At 39.0% G+C, this 17,928-nt stretch overlaps 1 protein-coding gene across 1 annotated transcript in view; it reads right to left on the minus strand.

Moving 5' to 3' along the window:
• RBKS (ribokinase) overlaps positions 1 to 17,928 on the minus strand; it is a 69,618-nt gene that overhangs the window by 9,524 nt on the left and 42,166 nt on the right. The window contains exon 7 of the mRNA XM_074144602.1: positions 11,178 to 11,366. Coding sequence (XP_074000703.1) covers positions 11,178 to 11,366 — 189 coding nt within the window. The remainder of the gene's footprint in view (positions 1 to 11,177; positions 11,367 to 17,928) is intronic.

Genomic DNA, 17,928 nt, shown 5'->3' on the forward strand with positions numbered 1-17,928 from the left:
CATGCCAACTTGTAATTTCTTCCTAACAAAGCTCACAGTTATGTGTTAATTCACAAATTTCATTTAATGAACAAATGAAACTAGAGCCCAAGCCCTGCCCAGAATACATCACATTATTCTAATAGTACACTGCAAATACTGGCAGTGGGTTTCCCTTCCAAACAAGGAGCTCCCCAACCAGAAGAGAATTGGCCAAATTGCCAACCACTGTTACCCAGTATCACGTCAGGGGCTGACACGGCTTCAGGACCCCATAATCCAACAGCCAAGTCAGAAAGGGGAAATCTCCTTGCTGGGCAATTTCACTAGCCACATGTGGTTTTTTCCTCTCAGACTGAAAATGCCAAAAGACTCCTAGTGATCCCATCTAATCTGATGAGATGCACTCAGAATGACACAACTGCCATCTCGCCTGGAATTGATCAAAAAAACATTCTTTTTTTGCACGAAAGCTCCATATGCTCGAGTGCCTCTTTCAAAACCACAGTATCTAGCCTTTGTTGGCTGGCCACTGCTCCCGCCTACCTCTGAACTACATATCCTGGAGGGAAAAAAAAAACATCAAACTTCAGGAGGTTTTTTTGTCTGAGCTCACTCTAGCATTGTCCTCTTGCCAGCTCCCTGCATTCTTTTTCCTACTGAATTTGTCTGATCTTTTTGAGGAGTACTTGAGTTGTAGCTCCTCTCCCTGAGTTCAGCAAGATGTGACCTACAAGCCAGAACTGCTGCTCTGCTCTAGGATATTGTTCTCTGCTCCCCACCCATTCTTTTGTCCTTAACCTGGGGGGCAGGTGTGTAGAAACCAGGTCTCTTGCACCTCAACTTATCGCCTTCAGCAATAGGTGAGCACCAAGTCACTGGTTCTGACAGAAAGGCAATCTCTGCGGTATTGCCCGTAAAATGGATCTTTCCAACAAACATACTGCCCGTTTAATGATTTTAGTAACAAAATCACAGGCACCAGTAATGAGGGACAAACTTCTAGAGACTTTCCTTACCTTTTCCCTGTATTTCTGTGTCTATTTGTGTTTTGAAATGAATAAAAGCAATACTCCTTATAGGCATTTGGGCAGTCAACAAACATTGCTGCCAGAATTTGGGAATCTGCTTTTCTACAGCTGAGTTGTTCTAGAATAGCTGGTTTTATATCTGTATGTCTATTTCAACACACACAGACACAAATCAAAAGCCTGAGAAAAGAGACAAAATCATTATGCTCAACTGCAAACTGGCCATTAAAGGCATTCCTATAGGTTACTGCCATCAATCACCAAAACTTACTGTTTTAGCTTCCTTCCATTTGTCTAGTTGAAGCTGTAAAATGTATTCTGTCCAGGGGACAGGCTACTAAAGATTAACTCCTTTATTCTTGATAAGAAATAAAACTTCTGGCATTTTCTGTGGTTAGAACTTGCAAAAGCAAGAAGCCTGATTTCCCCACTATTCTCATTTCTCTGTTCTTGTTCTTTTGAAAACCTAATTATGCAATATTACGGATCCAACGCAAACCTTTTTGGTTTCTGTAGTGACCAAAATTACTTGGCAATGAAAACTCTGTTGGGGGAAATCAGGTCTTAGTTCAATATCAACATCACTGCAATTGGCATTTCTGGGTAACTAAGGAGGGACGGGGCTCGGGAACTAGGCTTGGCTTCTCCCTCACCATAGGCAGAACTGACGTGAACAAACTGAGAAAAGCAGGTTATGTTCCACAATAGCCAGGATGATACCTGGCTCTGCAAGGACTAGCTTTAAAGAAGAAAAGGAGGCATATGACATTTGTAAACTATAATGCATGAGGTAAAAAATGATGAGAAATTTGGCCAAGAATATGCTGCACTATTACACAGCGGATCACATTTTCAACTTCCTACGGCTCAGGCCAGAAAAAGATACTTGGGAAGGTGACACTCTGGATGTGCCAGAAGCACCAGCTTCCAAGAGCTATTTTTAACTGCAGGAATTTAATTAGAAAGGATCGCTGCACACAGTTGGTCTTCCTTCCTCTCCATCCTTTGTGCAACTCAGATATCCTGAAGTGCTCTGCACCTTTACAACTGATACTGTCTTGTGCGCGTGCGTCGGCGGCCCAATATCTGCTCCAAACACAGGGTGAACTACATACCAGGACTGAATATCCTCTTGGTGGAGACCCTATGCTGGCTTCATCATGAAGACAAGGGGAGGAGAGCAAATCAAGAAAAGGGATGCAGCACATTCTGCTGCAATGATTTTGACTTGCATTGCAAGTCATAGTTAGGCCAAGAGAAGCAATAAAAGGATCATTTCCTACTCTGCTCTCAACCTGTATAAATTATACCATTGTTTCATTTACCAAAGCATCCCAGGGGTGAGATGGCACAAAGATAGCTTCAAGATATTTCTGAATTCAGCTTCCCTAGACCTCATCAGACTGTAGTCTCAGGCCCAGTTGTTGAATGCTGTATCCTTCGCGTGTTCTGGCCACCAAACAAAACATTGGAGTTGGTGCCTAAATGCTGCCAGCGTCCCCACGTTTTTCTGTCCAGACCAATCAAGTTAACTTCCAAACTGGAATATTTCTCAGTATGGCAATAGTGGAGCCAAAGCACCTGTCCTTGTAGCACATTTCCAGAAACCCCTTGCAGCCTCTTCAAGAAGCATCCAATGCAAAGCCACCCTGCGCTGGTATGTACTTTGTACTTTCTCATTTACATGGGCATCTACAATGATGTCCAATTCTACAAAAGAGACAGCTGGTACCCTGACAAAATTTTTCCTCTGGTCCTAATTCTCTTAGAAGAGAAGCACAGAGAAGAAGTTATGGTTTTATCATGGGAAGCAGGTTCCCTTGCCACTGACAAGCCAGTACCTGTGTGTTGTGGGTACCGAAGTAGTAAATAACGAAAGGTGCTTAGCAACTTTACATATATGTATCCATGTATATGGAACAAAGCTGTTGGACGCAATGGGACAAAATGTCATGACCTGATACTAATGGTGTGTATCCAAACCAAACAATTCATAGTATCACTAAAGTAACTGAGACAGAAATTCAGATTTACTATGTTTTTGTTGCCTGACACTGCCATCTTAGAAGGGGTCTAGAAAACTAAATGCTGGTTTTAATCTTCTTCTACATCTTCATTAAGTACCCCCTTGTAATTTAATGCAATTTGTGGCAAATGCTAATACTGCTTTGGGCCCACTTCTCCCTGTCAGCTGTATCTCTGTTAAATTATGCATTTCCATCTGGAAAGAAACCGTACAGGACTGTAGGCTTCCTTCCACTTAGAGTCAGGAATGGAGAGGGATTTAATTAGATGCTCCGTGGTTGAGAAAAGGACTAGAGCAAAGTCTGGGTGGTCTGTGGAATCTTCCACTGGAAAACAAGGCTGCAAATTGTTCTGTATAAGCCTGCTTCTGTTTGCTCATTTTGTTTACATTGTTTGTTCTTACAGATTAAAATAGACAGTCACTATGCAGATAAACAGTGTTTCCTTCCATAACAATGTTGTCTACAAGTTAAGAGAGTAGCATGGGACAATATGTGCCTGTGCTTCATTTTTGGCTACATCACCCCAACTCCCTATGTAACTTGGAGCAGGACGGTTTTAGCTAGTGCTTTAGAGCACCTCATCACAAACATTTTTGTTCTATTTTTCGTATCTGTAAAATGCGGATAATATAGCTTTCTGCTCTCAAAGGGGAAAGACTGTGCCTCCGGTTTGCTCCATCTTTTCTCTGTTGACTGCCAAAGCAGAGGGACGCAACTCTTGGAATTCCTTTCATCACTGCATACCTGGACACCCTTAGGCCACTAACCAAGCCTTCAAAAACTGAAGTGTCTTTAGAAGGCCTGGACCAGAAGCAGAGACTTGTGACAAGCTGAGCAATTCCCATCTACACTTCACTGTGAGTCAACTTAAATGCAGTGATTTCAGTCATGTGCCCTTTCAGGGCATGTGTGAAGTTCAGCTGAACTTCAGAACATAATAGATGCAGCTTTAAATAGATTTACAGTGCGGATTGCTGATTGGAGTGTCTGGCAAATTAACTTATTCCTCATGGTTTTTCTGTTCCAAAATTCAATGGATTCCATATTTGTAAAAGCGGGAACGCAGAAGGCCAAGTCAGAAAGTGGGCAATGACTGGAACTAAACTTATTTATTAACCTATTTTGGTCGCATGTTAAAGAAAGGAAGCTATTATGCTGTCGGTTTGTGGGATGTTAATGGGAGCTCTGGGCATAATTACTCTGTGTTGGTGTGTGAATAAACCCCACTGATAGATAAGCTGTTTGCCTGATAGTAACTTTTTTTCTTTCCTTGAAGAAGAAAGAGAAGATGAAAAAGAAGACGAAGATGAAAAAGAAGATGAAGAAGACAAAGAAGCAGAAAAAGAAGCAGAAAAAGAAAAAGAAGCAGAAAAAGAAAAAGAAGCAGAAAAAGAAAAAGAAGCAGAAAAAGAAAAAGAAAAAGAAGCAGAAAAAGAAGCAGAAAAAGAAGCAGAAAAAGAAAAAGAAGCAGAAAAAGAAGCAGAAAAAGAAGCAGAAAAAGAAAAAGAAAGAGAAAAAGAAAGAGAAAAAGAAAGAGAAAAAGAAAAAGAAAAAGAAAAAGAAAAAGAAAAAGAAAAAGAAAAAGAAAAAGAAAAAGAAAAAGAAAAAGAAAAAGAAAAAGAAAAAGAAAAAGAAAAAGAAAAAGAAAAAGAAAAAGAAAAAGAAAAAGAAAAAAAAGAAAAGGAAAAGAAGTGACCCTTTGTGGTCACTTTACTCCTTGCTACATCGTTGGGTAGGAAAAGGTTAAACACTCAACAACATTTTTCTGTTCTTAGCAAGTTAGAGAACTGTACATCAGACACATTGTCTGCCAAATGCTTCATTTACTACCAGCTGCATTTTTACTTTGTTGAGAGATAGCTGAAATAAAATCACTGTTCTTTGTGCAAACGGCATGCTAAATAATGTACGGCACAAGATTATTAAATAGCAAAGGCATTTGATAATATTAGAGTCAACCACAAGTCCCACTTCTGCTGATGCACAGAATTTTGAGTAATTAGTCATTGCACAGAGTGTTGTATTTATATCCCCTTGAGCCTCAGACGTTAGGCCACAAAGTCAGGAGACAAAGAATTGCTGTTATTAGGAGGACTGTTTTGGATTTATTTATATTCTAAGGCTTTATTTCAGTGTCCACTTCACTCCTCTGGCTCAGGCTTCCTCCAAACCAGAAGATACAGCTAAGTCAGAGAATTTTAGTGTAAACCATATTTTTACAGACAAGACCTCTCAACATCAAGCAGAAGAACTTCAATGAGTTTGCAAAGCCCCCAAAGAAGCACAACTGGCCTGAGGTTGTATGACAAGCCTGGGAAAAAGGCCTCCCAGGTTCTGTTCTGATCTCTAACAGACTTCTCATGGTTTATACGCAATACATTAATAGCAGCTCCAATTTAAGGATAGATAAATTGGGATACAAAGACGACAAGTAACTCTCCCAAGGATTTACAGCAAGTCTTTTGCAGAGCCCTGGAACTCTTACTCAGTCCTTTGTTCAAATCGCTAAACCACACTGGCTTCTTTAGACCACAATTACTCCACGGGCCTGAATACTGTGACATATCTAAAATTATACAGCTATATACTTATAGGAGGCTTTATTAAAATAAAGATTGTGTAACATCTTCAGATTTCAATACAAAGCTGCTCAGTGAGCTCTCTACTGCTTAAAGACAGCCTTTTTCATTCTCTCCCATAGTAAAAGAGCCAGATCTAATATACTGTAATAAGAAATCAGAAGGAAACTTAATAGGATTTGAACACAAAACATCTGATGACAAATTCATATTGTAGCAATGAGCCTTCATTTTGCAGAACTGACATGAAAAAATAATGGTAACATTTATGATTATGACAAATAGTATGTATCATCTGTCTCTGAGAATGTTGTACAGAGGACTATATAAAATAAATCATACACTCATGTCAAATTTCAGGCATAACTGAGTAGATTAAATGTTGAATTTTATCATGTCTCATAAATGAGTTTCCTGTTTATAACCATGGCACCTCAACCTCTGATCTCCTCAGCTTCCCTCAGCAGGCTGTGTACTCTCTGTATCGGAAAAGCACAGCCAGACAGGTAAAATGCTGCTAATGTAAGAAATTATATAGGGAATTTAATGGTTGCGCTTAGAAATACTGTGAAGTTAAACACTCTAGGTTCTCCATGAGATTGAAAAGGGAGACCATGGATGTGCTGTGATTACTAGGGGCACCATTGTGAAAAGTGATTCCAAATTTTCATCTAAATACTGTGAGCTCAAGTGTCTCCATTTGCCTTTACAGCGAATACATCCCTCCCTAAGCCAGATATGCAGAAGCCCGATCTCCTAATTTTGAGTGTGCTAATGCAGGACTTTTGTGCACACATCGGCATGTGTAAACCCAATGGTCAAGTAGAAGCTGACAAAGAAATCTTAAGCAGAGCAACTGCGCTATGTATTTAAAAGACCAGATAGGATGGATATTTGAAAGTCACCCATTAGGTGACTTTCATGACACAGGGTGCAGGCATGTATGGATGCTATTCAGCATCTTGATCCAAAACTGGGCTCTGGAGCAAACTAGAGGTTACAAAAACTAACCCCAAGTACTTCTCCCCTAAAAGTGACCTCCATGCTGCAACTTGGAAATGGGGGAGTGGCAGTGGGGCAGCTCCCATTTTCCACTAATGCTCACACACAGGAGAGATTCTGCCTCTGCCAACCCTCCAGTTTGAAGCATGGATCCTAGACAGGACACCCCACCTCCAACTTGTGGTTTCAAGTAGCAACCACAGTAAAAGGCAAAGCCCCAAGCCCTGGGGTGCAGCCCCAGAACCAGCAGACATGTTCCAGCCTGCCGTAGCTACCGACCACTGGACTGACCCTGAGTAACCTGGAGCTCCAGACAAACCGACTGCCTCCACAAAGCCCACCTGCACATACCAAGCCCTAGGCAGGCCTCTGGCAGTACCTCAGGGGCTCAACTTGGTCCCCAGCTGCCACCTGAAGTGCTCGGCTCTGTAAGATCCCATAGTCCTTTTTTTGCAAAATGGAAGGGAACGAATATCACTAATCTCACTGCTGGCCAAATTCCAGCTTTGAGTAATTACATTCTTCTGACAAATTTTCCTTGGCAGTTTCAATAGAATATAATTAGTAAATGTAAATAGATGTAAATAGTGCTGTAAATTATGCTTTGCATGATTTGTCAGAAACAGAGAAGGAGAGTGAGGGTGAAGGGGCAAAAAGAGCAGAGCTTCGATCTCCGATATGGACGATGTTGTCGCCTTCTCTGTCACCAGACTGCGTCTGTCCCTGCCAGGACGGTGTGTTCAGGGTGACTGCAGCAGCAGATGCCACGATGCAGGATCATCGCGTGGTTCATCACACAGATCATCCACTTCACCTCAAGTACAATTTTGACCTGATGGTGTCCGGTCATGTCCCACAGCAAGTGTTTGCAAGCAGCTGCAAAATGTGTGTATATGATATTATTGTTTTCTATGAAATGCTTATCAAATTTGTGAATGGTTTGTGAAACCTTCTGCTACCAACTGAAGGAGTGTCATATAAATGGAATTATATAATTACCCTTTACAGCTATTTTAATGCAGCTCCATGTACTAGTTTCTCCTAAAGTGGAAATAGCTTCTTCCAAAAATAAATGCATATATTTAACTTCATGCAGTCAAGTAGATTTAAAAGCAACTATTTAAAGCAATGAAAATAGATTATAATGTAAACCTTTCTTATATGATCTACACATTAGTACTTTTTACGTGTCAAATGTCTCCTAGGTATGTCATCTGCTTCAAACACAAATTGCTATAGCTAGTGGGCTTAATCAGATATTTCTTCCATACAGAAAATTTGAGGATGATTTTTCAATAATTCACTTATTTTTATTTTTATTCATAATTTGTATATAGAAAATAGCTAGCAGAAACTAGTAAAATGAAGGGAAAGTTTCTTTTCTTAACAAAAGCTTGTTGCACTATTTAGCTATAACAGGAGAAACAGATGTTTCAGCTTTACAATACCATCTCTTGCAAAACTTCCCTCTAAACAACTATTCGTGCTCTACATGTTTTGGACTGTGTATGGAGAGCTCTGCTAACAGTCATGGGAAGCATCGCATACATTAGTAAAGCCCACATTAAGATAATTAGCGCTAAAAAAAAAAATCAACAAGCCTTTTTTTTCCCTTTATAGTATTGATTTAGTGTGGGTGAGAAATGCCAGATTTTCAATCTTGAAGATTCATGTTCCACCACAGAGCTAGAGATGGAGCCAGCTTTTCCCAATGTTCTGCCAATAAACTCTTAGATTAACCATTTCAAGGGCTAAGAAGAAGAGCCAGGCTCTATGGTCTATCAACCCTTAGTCTCTCTGATGAACCTATGAACATGGAGAATGGGGAGAACACTACCTGGGATAAGGAAATCAAATTCTTAATCTTTGTGGCTGTACCTACCCACGTATTTTCTTGTTAAAAATTTTCAAAATTGCTGTGGACAACAGAAATGACCAGTAGTAGTGGAGCTGTGCTGCTGCAGAGAGGATTCTGGGCAGTGGTAGTAGCTATGGGAAAATTTCTACAGTGAAAGAGGCTTTTGAAGCTCATCTTTTATCTTATATCTTCTAAATGGCAAATTCTGGTTTAATACAGACTGTTTTCATAAGGGCTCCATAACCTTTTGCAAATCCTATGAGGGCTATACACAACATTTAACTCTTTGTCTAGCAGTAACTTTACCTTGTGCAGAGCCAAACAATGTCAATATGGATAAATGCACATAACCAGATATGACTGGATTATGGAAGCTTAAAAAATTACTGCCTGGTCCCTCAAGATGCTGAAGTCAGGGCAGTTTAAAGTAGCAACTTTTGTTTAGCATAAAATGGCATGATAAGAGTATGCACATGAACAGCTCTGAATACTCTGTGGATAGGTGGCTACTTGTTAAGCCACCTTACAGCTTGAGTTTATTCCCCTGGGGAAGGATCCACTGCAGAAGAGAATAACACATCCTACTAGAACGTTTAGTATTTATTTTAGTAATAGAGCTACCCAGGTTAGTTGAGGATGACATTATTTTGCTTAGTGTTTGGAAGGGTTGCTTTAAAACCACTTGCTTTCAGGCAAAGTGATAATCAGTCTGAGCACTGTAAGACTTTTATAAGGGAAGGCCAACACATCTTTTTTCATTCAGTCTGCAAGAGTAAACCGAGCACAGCTGTTTTACTGAAAACAACCCACTGGTATTTAAGTAGATTAACAAAATTAACTGTGAAAATTCTTTGCTATGTGAAAGCCAATAACCTGTTGGCCACAAGGAGGCAGGGCAAGGATTCAGTAAACTCAAAGAAATTGATTTAAAAAAAAAAAAAAGTTCAGTCATGAAACTTTGAACTGCTAGGCAAGATAAAAAGCACTTTTTAGCCACAGTGTGTGGTTTCAGTATTGGTGTTTTATTCCAAGAGCACCAAATATCTTAAGATATCAAACAACAGCTGATCTGGCAGCAATTTTCTGCTTCTTTTGAAGAAGAAGATCACACATGTTTCTTCTTCATCACTTCTGTGTGATGTAGAGAAAAACTCTAACACTCAGCTTTCATAGCAATAGTGGATTTACCAACTCAGAGCAAGAAGCCGTCCTGCCAGGTTTCCAAGGTGTTGCTCTCAAGTTAATAAATCCTGCTTCTGGGCAGCTTTGGGAGCTCTGCCTTTCACTCCCTTGGCAATTCTAATTCTGTGCTAAAAGCTGGCAGAGGTGGCGTGGTGTCTGTAGTCCCCTGTCAAGAACCTTATGCCCAGTACAGTGCAGTGATGCCTCCCTTAACCAGAACTTAAGGACTTTTCAAAATCAGCACTAACTTGAGGTCAAGCTTCTAAATGACAAAGAAGCAAAAGAGGAAAATAAAGCCAACATATTTCCGTTTCAGAGTTAAATTGAAAAGGATTAAATTTAACAGTGAAACAAAGCCTTCCACAGTATCAGCACATCACAGCCCAAATCTATGAGTGATCTTCTGTTTTAGATGAAGTGACTTTACTCCTAGCTCTGTCACTGCATGCTACTGAGCTAGGAAATTTCAGTCCCCTATGCCTCTGTTTCCTCATCTTTTAAGCAGTTGCTTTCCTTCTTTGTGAAGCAGTATGAGGTCCAGGGATAAAAAACATGCTACAAGAACTAGTTATTATTAATGCAATTCAGATATGGAATGCACCAGATGGTAAAATCTCCAGGATTTTAATGAACTATTGTAACAGAACATATGTAATATGACGTTATTATAACAGGCATTTAAATGTATAGTTAGTACATACAACGTGACCTGCTCTGCTCTCAGTAACTCCACTGGAATTATTTTGGATTTATATCAGATAATACTAGGAACACAAAATAGCCCCATATGTGCAATGTGGTAAGGTTTTCATAGCAATGCTATCTTAACTATTGCCTGTCCTGTTTTTATTTTTTTGCTGGAGGTACTGTATTTAGTGGTCTGTTCGAGTATGCTTTCTGCATTTAATTCTGAGCAGGAAGTAAAAAAAAGTACCCTCATGTCAAAGCCCAAAATGCATCTGACCAAGTCCTCCCTTAACTATCATCATAAAATCGTCATCATGAAGCAGCAAGAATTTTTGGGGTTTTTTTTCCACTATATTCTGTAAAAATTATGTCTTTGATCACCTTATCCTAGACTTGGTAAGCAGTTCATATTTGTATAATAAGCGCCAAACATTCAGTTTCAGACTGTGAGGGCAATAGTATCTCCTTTCTCACACAACATCTTAGTTCTGGACAGGATGAATTATATGACTGGGCAAAGGTGAAAGAGCAGGACTGCTGCTCAAGCTGCTGGCATCACACCTTACACTCAGAGACAGGTACTGACTTCAGTAAAGGAGGAGCATGAAGATACTATCAGTATGCATAATAATTCTAGCTCATCTACAATACAGATGATAAAACTCAAGTGAACTGACATTTAATATATGAGAGGCTGGAAGCAAGATATCAATTTCACATTATAAATTAGCCTTTGTGCTAGTGCCCAAAGATTTGGCTGATTACTCACTACTTTCCCTTAGTGCTTAAGCAGACTTTTCCAAAGAAAGACAGTTAAACCACAAAAACGTACCGTAGTGTCCACAGCCCTGACCTTCCCAGCAGGAACGTGCTTTGGAATGGGTTCTTCTACTGATATCATCATGCAGCCTTCTGCTCCAAGAGTAACAATTACGAGCTTACACCCTCTTTCTAACAGCGTGCGCCCCACCTTTTCAGCATCTTCAAGGTTGCCAACTGGGATGCCCGTTAAAATTTCTGCCTGGAAAATAACCCACGCAAACAAAAATCATAATCTGACAGCATTCATTTTTAGAGAACAGTATTTAATTTACATTTGAAAACAGTATTTAATATCTTTTTCAAGTGTGTATTATAGGATGATCATGAAACCACTTCCTACGCTGATATTCAGCTATGTCTTGCCCCTCGTTTGAAATCAGCGTGTACTTGAGGCACAGCAGAGTAATGGAGAGGAGCCCAGGCAGAGATGCAGGAGGCATGGGTTCTGTTCCAGCTTCTATGCCTTGCCTGGCACGCAACCCTTAGTAAAATCACATTTCTCCCACGTGCCTCAGTTTCTTCATCTGTGAAGTGGACACGATGAGACAGCCTTGGCAAAAGCATTTTGTGGTCTAATGTGAAAAACCCTACATGGCAACTCGGTCACTATTGTTGGGGGATGTTTATTATTAAGTGAGAAACTTTTAAAGTTCTTTTTTAAATTCTCAGTGTTCAGCTACAGAGAAATCACAAGGGAAAATCTCTTCGAGGAAAAAAAAATAGTTGCTCAGCTTTGATCGCTCTGTTTACTTCAATACGTATTTTCAGATAGGAATACCTAAAAGTTGCCTGAAACCCTCTTTGGGCAAAGGCCCATTACAAGATTATTATATATTTGTGTTATGGCCATGTCCATAGGCCCCTGTCAAGACTGAGACTCTTCTGTGTTGGCTCTGTACAAACACAGATAAACCCTTCTTCTAACAGATGGTGACCTTAAGTCAACTTCTCCCAGTTGGCTCTTAAAATTAATCTCTTCTAGTTCCACCCAACTAAGAGCAAAATTTCTCAAAAATCTGCAATGAAGACTCCAAAATCAAGCACCCTTTTCGCCGCTTCATACATGTTTTTGATGCCATAGCATTGTTGAATGTCACGTACTTTTTCTTTTTCTTTTGGCAAGGAAGAGAGCAAGAATGAAACAGGAAGAAAATGAAGAAAAAATACAGTGCATTTTATCTGAAACAGTCTAGCAGGCAGTACTCCTGCATAATACAGTTTGTCTTGAATTCTAAGTAAACAGGCATATTATATTTTGCTGTCTTTACTGAATCTTGTCCTCCTTGCCTGAGAAGGGGGAAGTCCTATTTTATCTTGCACTACAAGGCTGCTGCTGGATCCTGAAGAATGCAGTCTGAAGTATTTTCAGATAACCGTCTAGTAACTGGGCATAGCTTCTTCACTCTTTAGGGGTTGTTTTCAGTGGAAAACTTACTTTGGAACCTATTCACCAGCTACACTTCCTGACCTCTGTGGCATGGGCAGCTCAGCTTCTTGGGAAACAGCTGCTGAAATATTTCAAACTACCTTCCTCTGCATTACTAAAACTTGAGTCTGGTGCACATACTTCTTGATATAACGGACTGTAAACTATAGTGATTAAACAACCGCTCCACAGAGCATAGGCCATGCCTGTAGTAAAGAGAGGGAGGGCAGACAGCTGGGGACAGGAACTACTACAGCCATCCCAAAGTAAACCGCCCCCAGCTGTGAGTCAGCGCCCGCTGCTCACCACTGTCATTTCCTGTGTTTCAGCCTGACCCAGGAGAGAGAAGCCACCCTTAGGCTCTGAAGGGCTAGATTATGCCAAACACGCTCCCTAGAGATTATAGTATCATTAGCAGAGTACTTACTGGTTTTAATTTTCAAACTTACAGGACCAAGTTCTGTAGTCCCTACTTAGACAAATGCACAAATGATTTCAAGTGTTGTTGATCTGGTCGCTATAAGGCAGAATCTGGTGTGGCAGGCCTTGGTGGGTAAACTTGTGCGCTGCAGGGGCAAGGTGTGGTTAACACATACATGCAAGTTAAAACTACTTTTTTTAACCACACTGATCCCAGACAAGAATAAAGAAAGCTTTAAATTATGAGAAGGCAACTAAACGTATCCAATTTTCTCTTTGGAATGTCACCATGCTGCTGAAACTTCTCTTGCAGTACAAACTATTTCAGCAAATTAAACCTATTTCACTTTTTAAAAGGTTATAAAAGTATTTTCAAATAAGATTTTTTTTTTTCAAAAAGTATCTCACAAAACCTTTTGAATGTATCTTCTTGGAAGGTGTCAATACACCAATAACAGCTTTGTAGAAACTAAGGATAGATAATAAATAGTATTAAAATATATATGCACTCTGTTCTAATATTCAAGCATCTAAAGAGTCTGTGTCTCATCATGAACGTTAAGATCTCTGGAGCAGAAACTATGCATTCCTGTAAGCAGAACACCCAGCACATCATGTTACAAGAATAAAAATGGATTAACACAAATCCTTGAGCGAAACTGGCTAACTGAATTTCCAATGTACTTCATGATGGGCAATAATTCCAAACATTGTACCTATGTTGCAAAATCTCCAGGACAACGGTGGATTTGGTTTTGGTAGAGAAACAGCAAATCTAATTTGGGTTTATTTACCTGGTATTTGCAATTCTGTAAGCTCATGAGCAAGGTAAACGAAGTACTTAAATGTAATATTTTTCCTAATGAAAAGCACATGCTGTATGCTTAGCATTAATGTTGTACCCCTCTTTGCGATTGCTGTGTCCCAAATCAACAGGATTTTTTGCTTGGGTAGTGACAGAATTGTTCTGGGACTTATATGTGAAAGGTTTTGCAGAAATCTTTCTTTTCATCTTTACTTTGCTTATACCAATAAGAGTTTGGACAGAGTTTGTATAAAAGTACATCTTCAACTGCTTGAAACCACTATCATCTAACTCATCTACAGCAGGATGGTAAAACTAAAAAACACTGGAACAAACTGGAAGAACCATAAAAGCAGCAGAAGCCAGACAGATTCTGTGCCAATAATTAGAGATTGCGGTAAATGTCAACTGATGTTAAATACTGTGGTGAGTTTTTAAGTTCCTCCCTTCAGTAGAATCTTATTTAAAAAACAAACTGTGGTACAATTGAAGGAAATAACTAATGGTTATGTAAAGAAAAAATTTAATAACAATACTAAAAGCCCAATGTGGACATTTGCCACAGTACCGTACAAAAGAGCAGCAAATTAAGAATTTTATTTTTCTGCAACTAGTCTCATAAAACTCCACAGTTAAATGGACCTATTAAAGCAAGAGGACATTCCATAAAACTGCTGTAAGAATAAACCTATGACAGATATTATATAATTAATCTATGCAGAATTTTCTTAATTTTGTTTACAAAAGTGGAAGAGAAATTTAACTGAAGCTTTTAATTTAACTGATATGAAGGTTCTTGGCTATAATCCTCACTAATCATAGTTAACTCTCCATGTCTCTTTAGATTGTGGAGTCTAGTCACAGTGAGTTGACACTAACCAGGACTGCTAGAGAAAAAAAAATTGTCCTGTTTTTTTCCCCTTCCACTCCAGTCCACATAGCCCATTTTCTTGTGCCAGCACGGCCATTTATGTGGCCAGGAAACAAACTGGATTGCAAAGCAGGTTTGTGTTAAAATTAACACCATCCCTAAAAGCCAGCAACTAACTTCTTTAGACGGCAATACTAGTTTAAACAGCCTAAAAGTGAGAATGAAACTATGATACGAACCTTTGCCAAGTGTTCCTAGCTGTGGGGCATTTGGGGCAGCCTGTGGCTTACACAGCCACTCTCAGGGAGATGTTCTGGATCGTCTGCTTGGCATTTGCAAGACCAAAGTGCAGCAAATTTTGGGATCCCTGGCACGAGTTAAGACACTGACATACTACAACAAATGCAGTGGAAGGCCTCCAAGACAGTCAAGGTGCCAGAGACCAGGACATACAAGAAGAAGCTGGGAGAAGCGGGTTTGTTCAGCCTTCAGAACACAAGTCTAAGGGGAGATCCAATTGCTATCTACAACATTTTAATCTGTGGGTATAGAGAAGATAGAGCCAGATTCTTCTTGAAGGTGCACAGGAATAAGGCTAGAGACAACAGGCGCAAGCTGGAACATGGGAAATTCCAGTATTAGGACAAGCTTTTTCACCACGAGGGTGATGAAGCAGTGGAACAGGTGCCCAGAGGTCGTGCAGTCTCCATCCTTGGAGATTCAAAACTTGACTGGACAGAGCCACAAGCAATCTGACCTAAACTGGCCGTGCTTTCCCAGAATACTGGATTAGAGACCTCCAGAGGCCTGTTCCCAACTTCTATGATCCTCAGCAAATATAACCTGGTGAAATAACAGGAAGTGTTATTTCTTTGGGGTGCAGTCCATCATTTGGACTGCTTTTTGTGCACCTAGCACAATAACAACTTTGCAAATATTGGAAGAGAAATAATAAGTAATAATAGGGAAACTGTTCCAGTTTTAAGGCTAGCCCATCTAAAACTACATATGATAATTTAAAATATTTTTAATTTTAAATATTTAAACACAGTAAGCCAGTTGGCTACAAACTTGGCTTGTACCTTCAGAGATTTCTTTGAGAATGACAGAACAAGAACTCAATCTCATTAATTCTAACACATGTGAACAGTCCCAAAGAAGTAGTGAGACAGATTTGGTGTATAAGCAATTGCAAGATCAGGCCACAAGCCAAGCTAGTTCCAGTTGTTTCAAATTATAAAATTTTTACATACATGCAGGCAGCAATACTTATCGTGCTAGAATAATTAAAAACTGATTGAAATGAATTGGCCTGAAGCTATTCCCTCCCCTCCCAAAAGTAACATCTTTCATTTTAGACTAAATATGGGAAATTTCATAGTTTTCAGCAACTGATAAAATGGGGTTTAGAACAAAGTTGGAATTAAAATATACTGTGAATTGCTGGCAACTTCTATGCAATGGAGCAATAGTAGCTTTCCATTACTTAGAACAGAAAAGACAATTCAATAAACATTCTGAAATATTTTAATTCTAAAGGGTCCATTTTTTGTTTTGACTACTAGAGATGTCAATTATTTTTTCTTAAGAGAGACTATCCCTTGCATTAATCTCTCCATATTAATAAACAGTACCTTAAATGTCCTAATCCAAGACTCCAGATATAGTTTTATAAACTTGATATTCTCTGAATCTTGTAAAAGTAAATACTGTGTCTTGATTTTGGACACACTAACAAGAATTTCCATTATTAATATTTCTTCAAAAATGACCTTGCATCTAGTAATAGACAATAACACTTAAAAGTGAATAGTATCTTAACTAGGATAGTATCTATATTTTTGTATTATTTTTATACATCTTGCAGCTTTATTTAACAAAATTAGCAATTATCTTAAATTTAGTTGTACTGCTTTCCACCACCGAAGCCCCAAAGTATTCTGTTAGCATGTAATTAAATCTTTGCTAGGCCCTTCTTATTTAGATCAGAAGTCTGATACCCATTTTACATTAGGGAGAAAGCAGTTCCCAGTTTTGCATTCAAAATAGCTTGACAAACTAAATCATTTGCTGTAACCATTTAGGAGTTTTCCTTCTCCTGAAGGGTTCCTCAATATTTTTGAATGGAGAAGCAGCTGTTCTTCAAAATGTTTAGGACCAAATAGAAATTGCTGATGTGCAATATATTTGGGTTCCTAACCTGCAGGGCTACGTAATTGCATGCACACACTAAATAAGAAAAACAACACATGAACTATATTGACATTGTGGTTGTGCCTAGAGCCATACTGCAGAAAGGAACCACACAAATACGTGGGAAAAAAATGGCAAGTATTCCAAAGAGCTCATCTTGTATAGGGTTGTCCCTTTTTCAACATTTATAGATGACTGAAAAAAAACAACCCTTGGTTTTCACTAAGATGACATTAGATACGTTTTTTTTCATTAGAAGAATTAAGGGAATGGAGAACTAGCACATTCCTGCACAAACCTCAGGGATTAGGCTTGCTACATCTGGGAATTAACAAACTAGTCTCAACAAGTTTGATCTTTCTGGGAAAAGATAAAACTGAACTACAGGCTAAGCAAAGAAAGAACTGATAACCTTGCAAGATTTGTTCTGAGATTTTTTTTGTTCGTGAACCACATAAAAAGAAAGTAATGCCAGACAGAAAAAAAATTATTATTGCAACAAGCAAGAGTGAAAAGAACAGCTTGTGAAGAGCCTTCTAGACAAACTAATGGTAGATAATTCACTGATAGTATAATTTTGTTTGCTTTTCTTTAGCACATAAATCCATAAGAACAAGCTGTGCTGTTATACCAGATACAGCGTATGATTTCATTAAATCCTAAAGCATTTAATGAAGGATGGGGTATAAAGTGTGATGTTGTATTTGATACTCACATGTTTGGACCTGACATTCCATGGCTGTCTGAAACTATAGCTAACGTTTTTAAACTTTTATTCTGTGACAAAGGCATCACAGATTAAAACTGCTGACCTTCATGGCAGTAAATAACAGAAACTTCTGACTCAGTAATAATTCAGCCAATCACAAGCACTACCCCCTTTTGCTCATCTTTAACAATACAAACACTTCACTTAAGAGTGTGAGATGTCTTAAGCTAAATGGCTGGCTTTCTGTTCTACAGCTAACATAATCTTCTGATACAAATACATCATTCACATAGTATCCACAAACCACAGGTTTTATCTTTTAAAAGTATTTCTTGAT

This window comes from Numenius arquata, chromosome 2 (assembly GCF_964106895.1).
Source record: "Numenius arquata chromosome 2, bNumArq3.hap1.1, whole genome shotgun sequence".
Lineage (NCBI taxonomy): Eukaryota > Metazoa > Chordata > Aves > Charadriiformes > Scolopacidae > Numenius > Numenius arquata.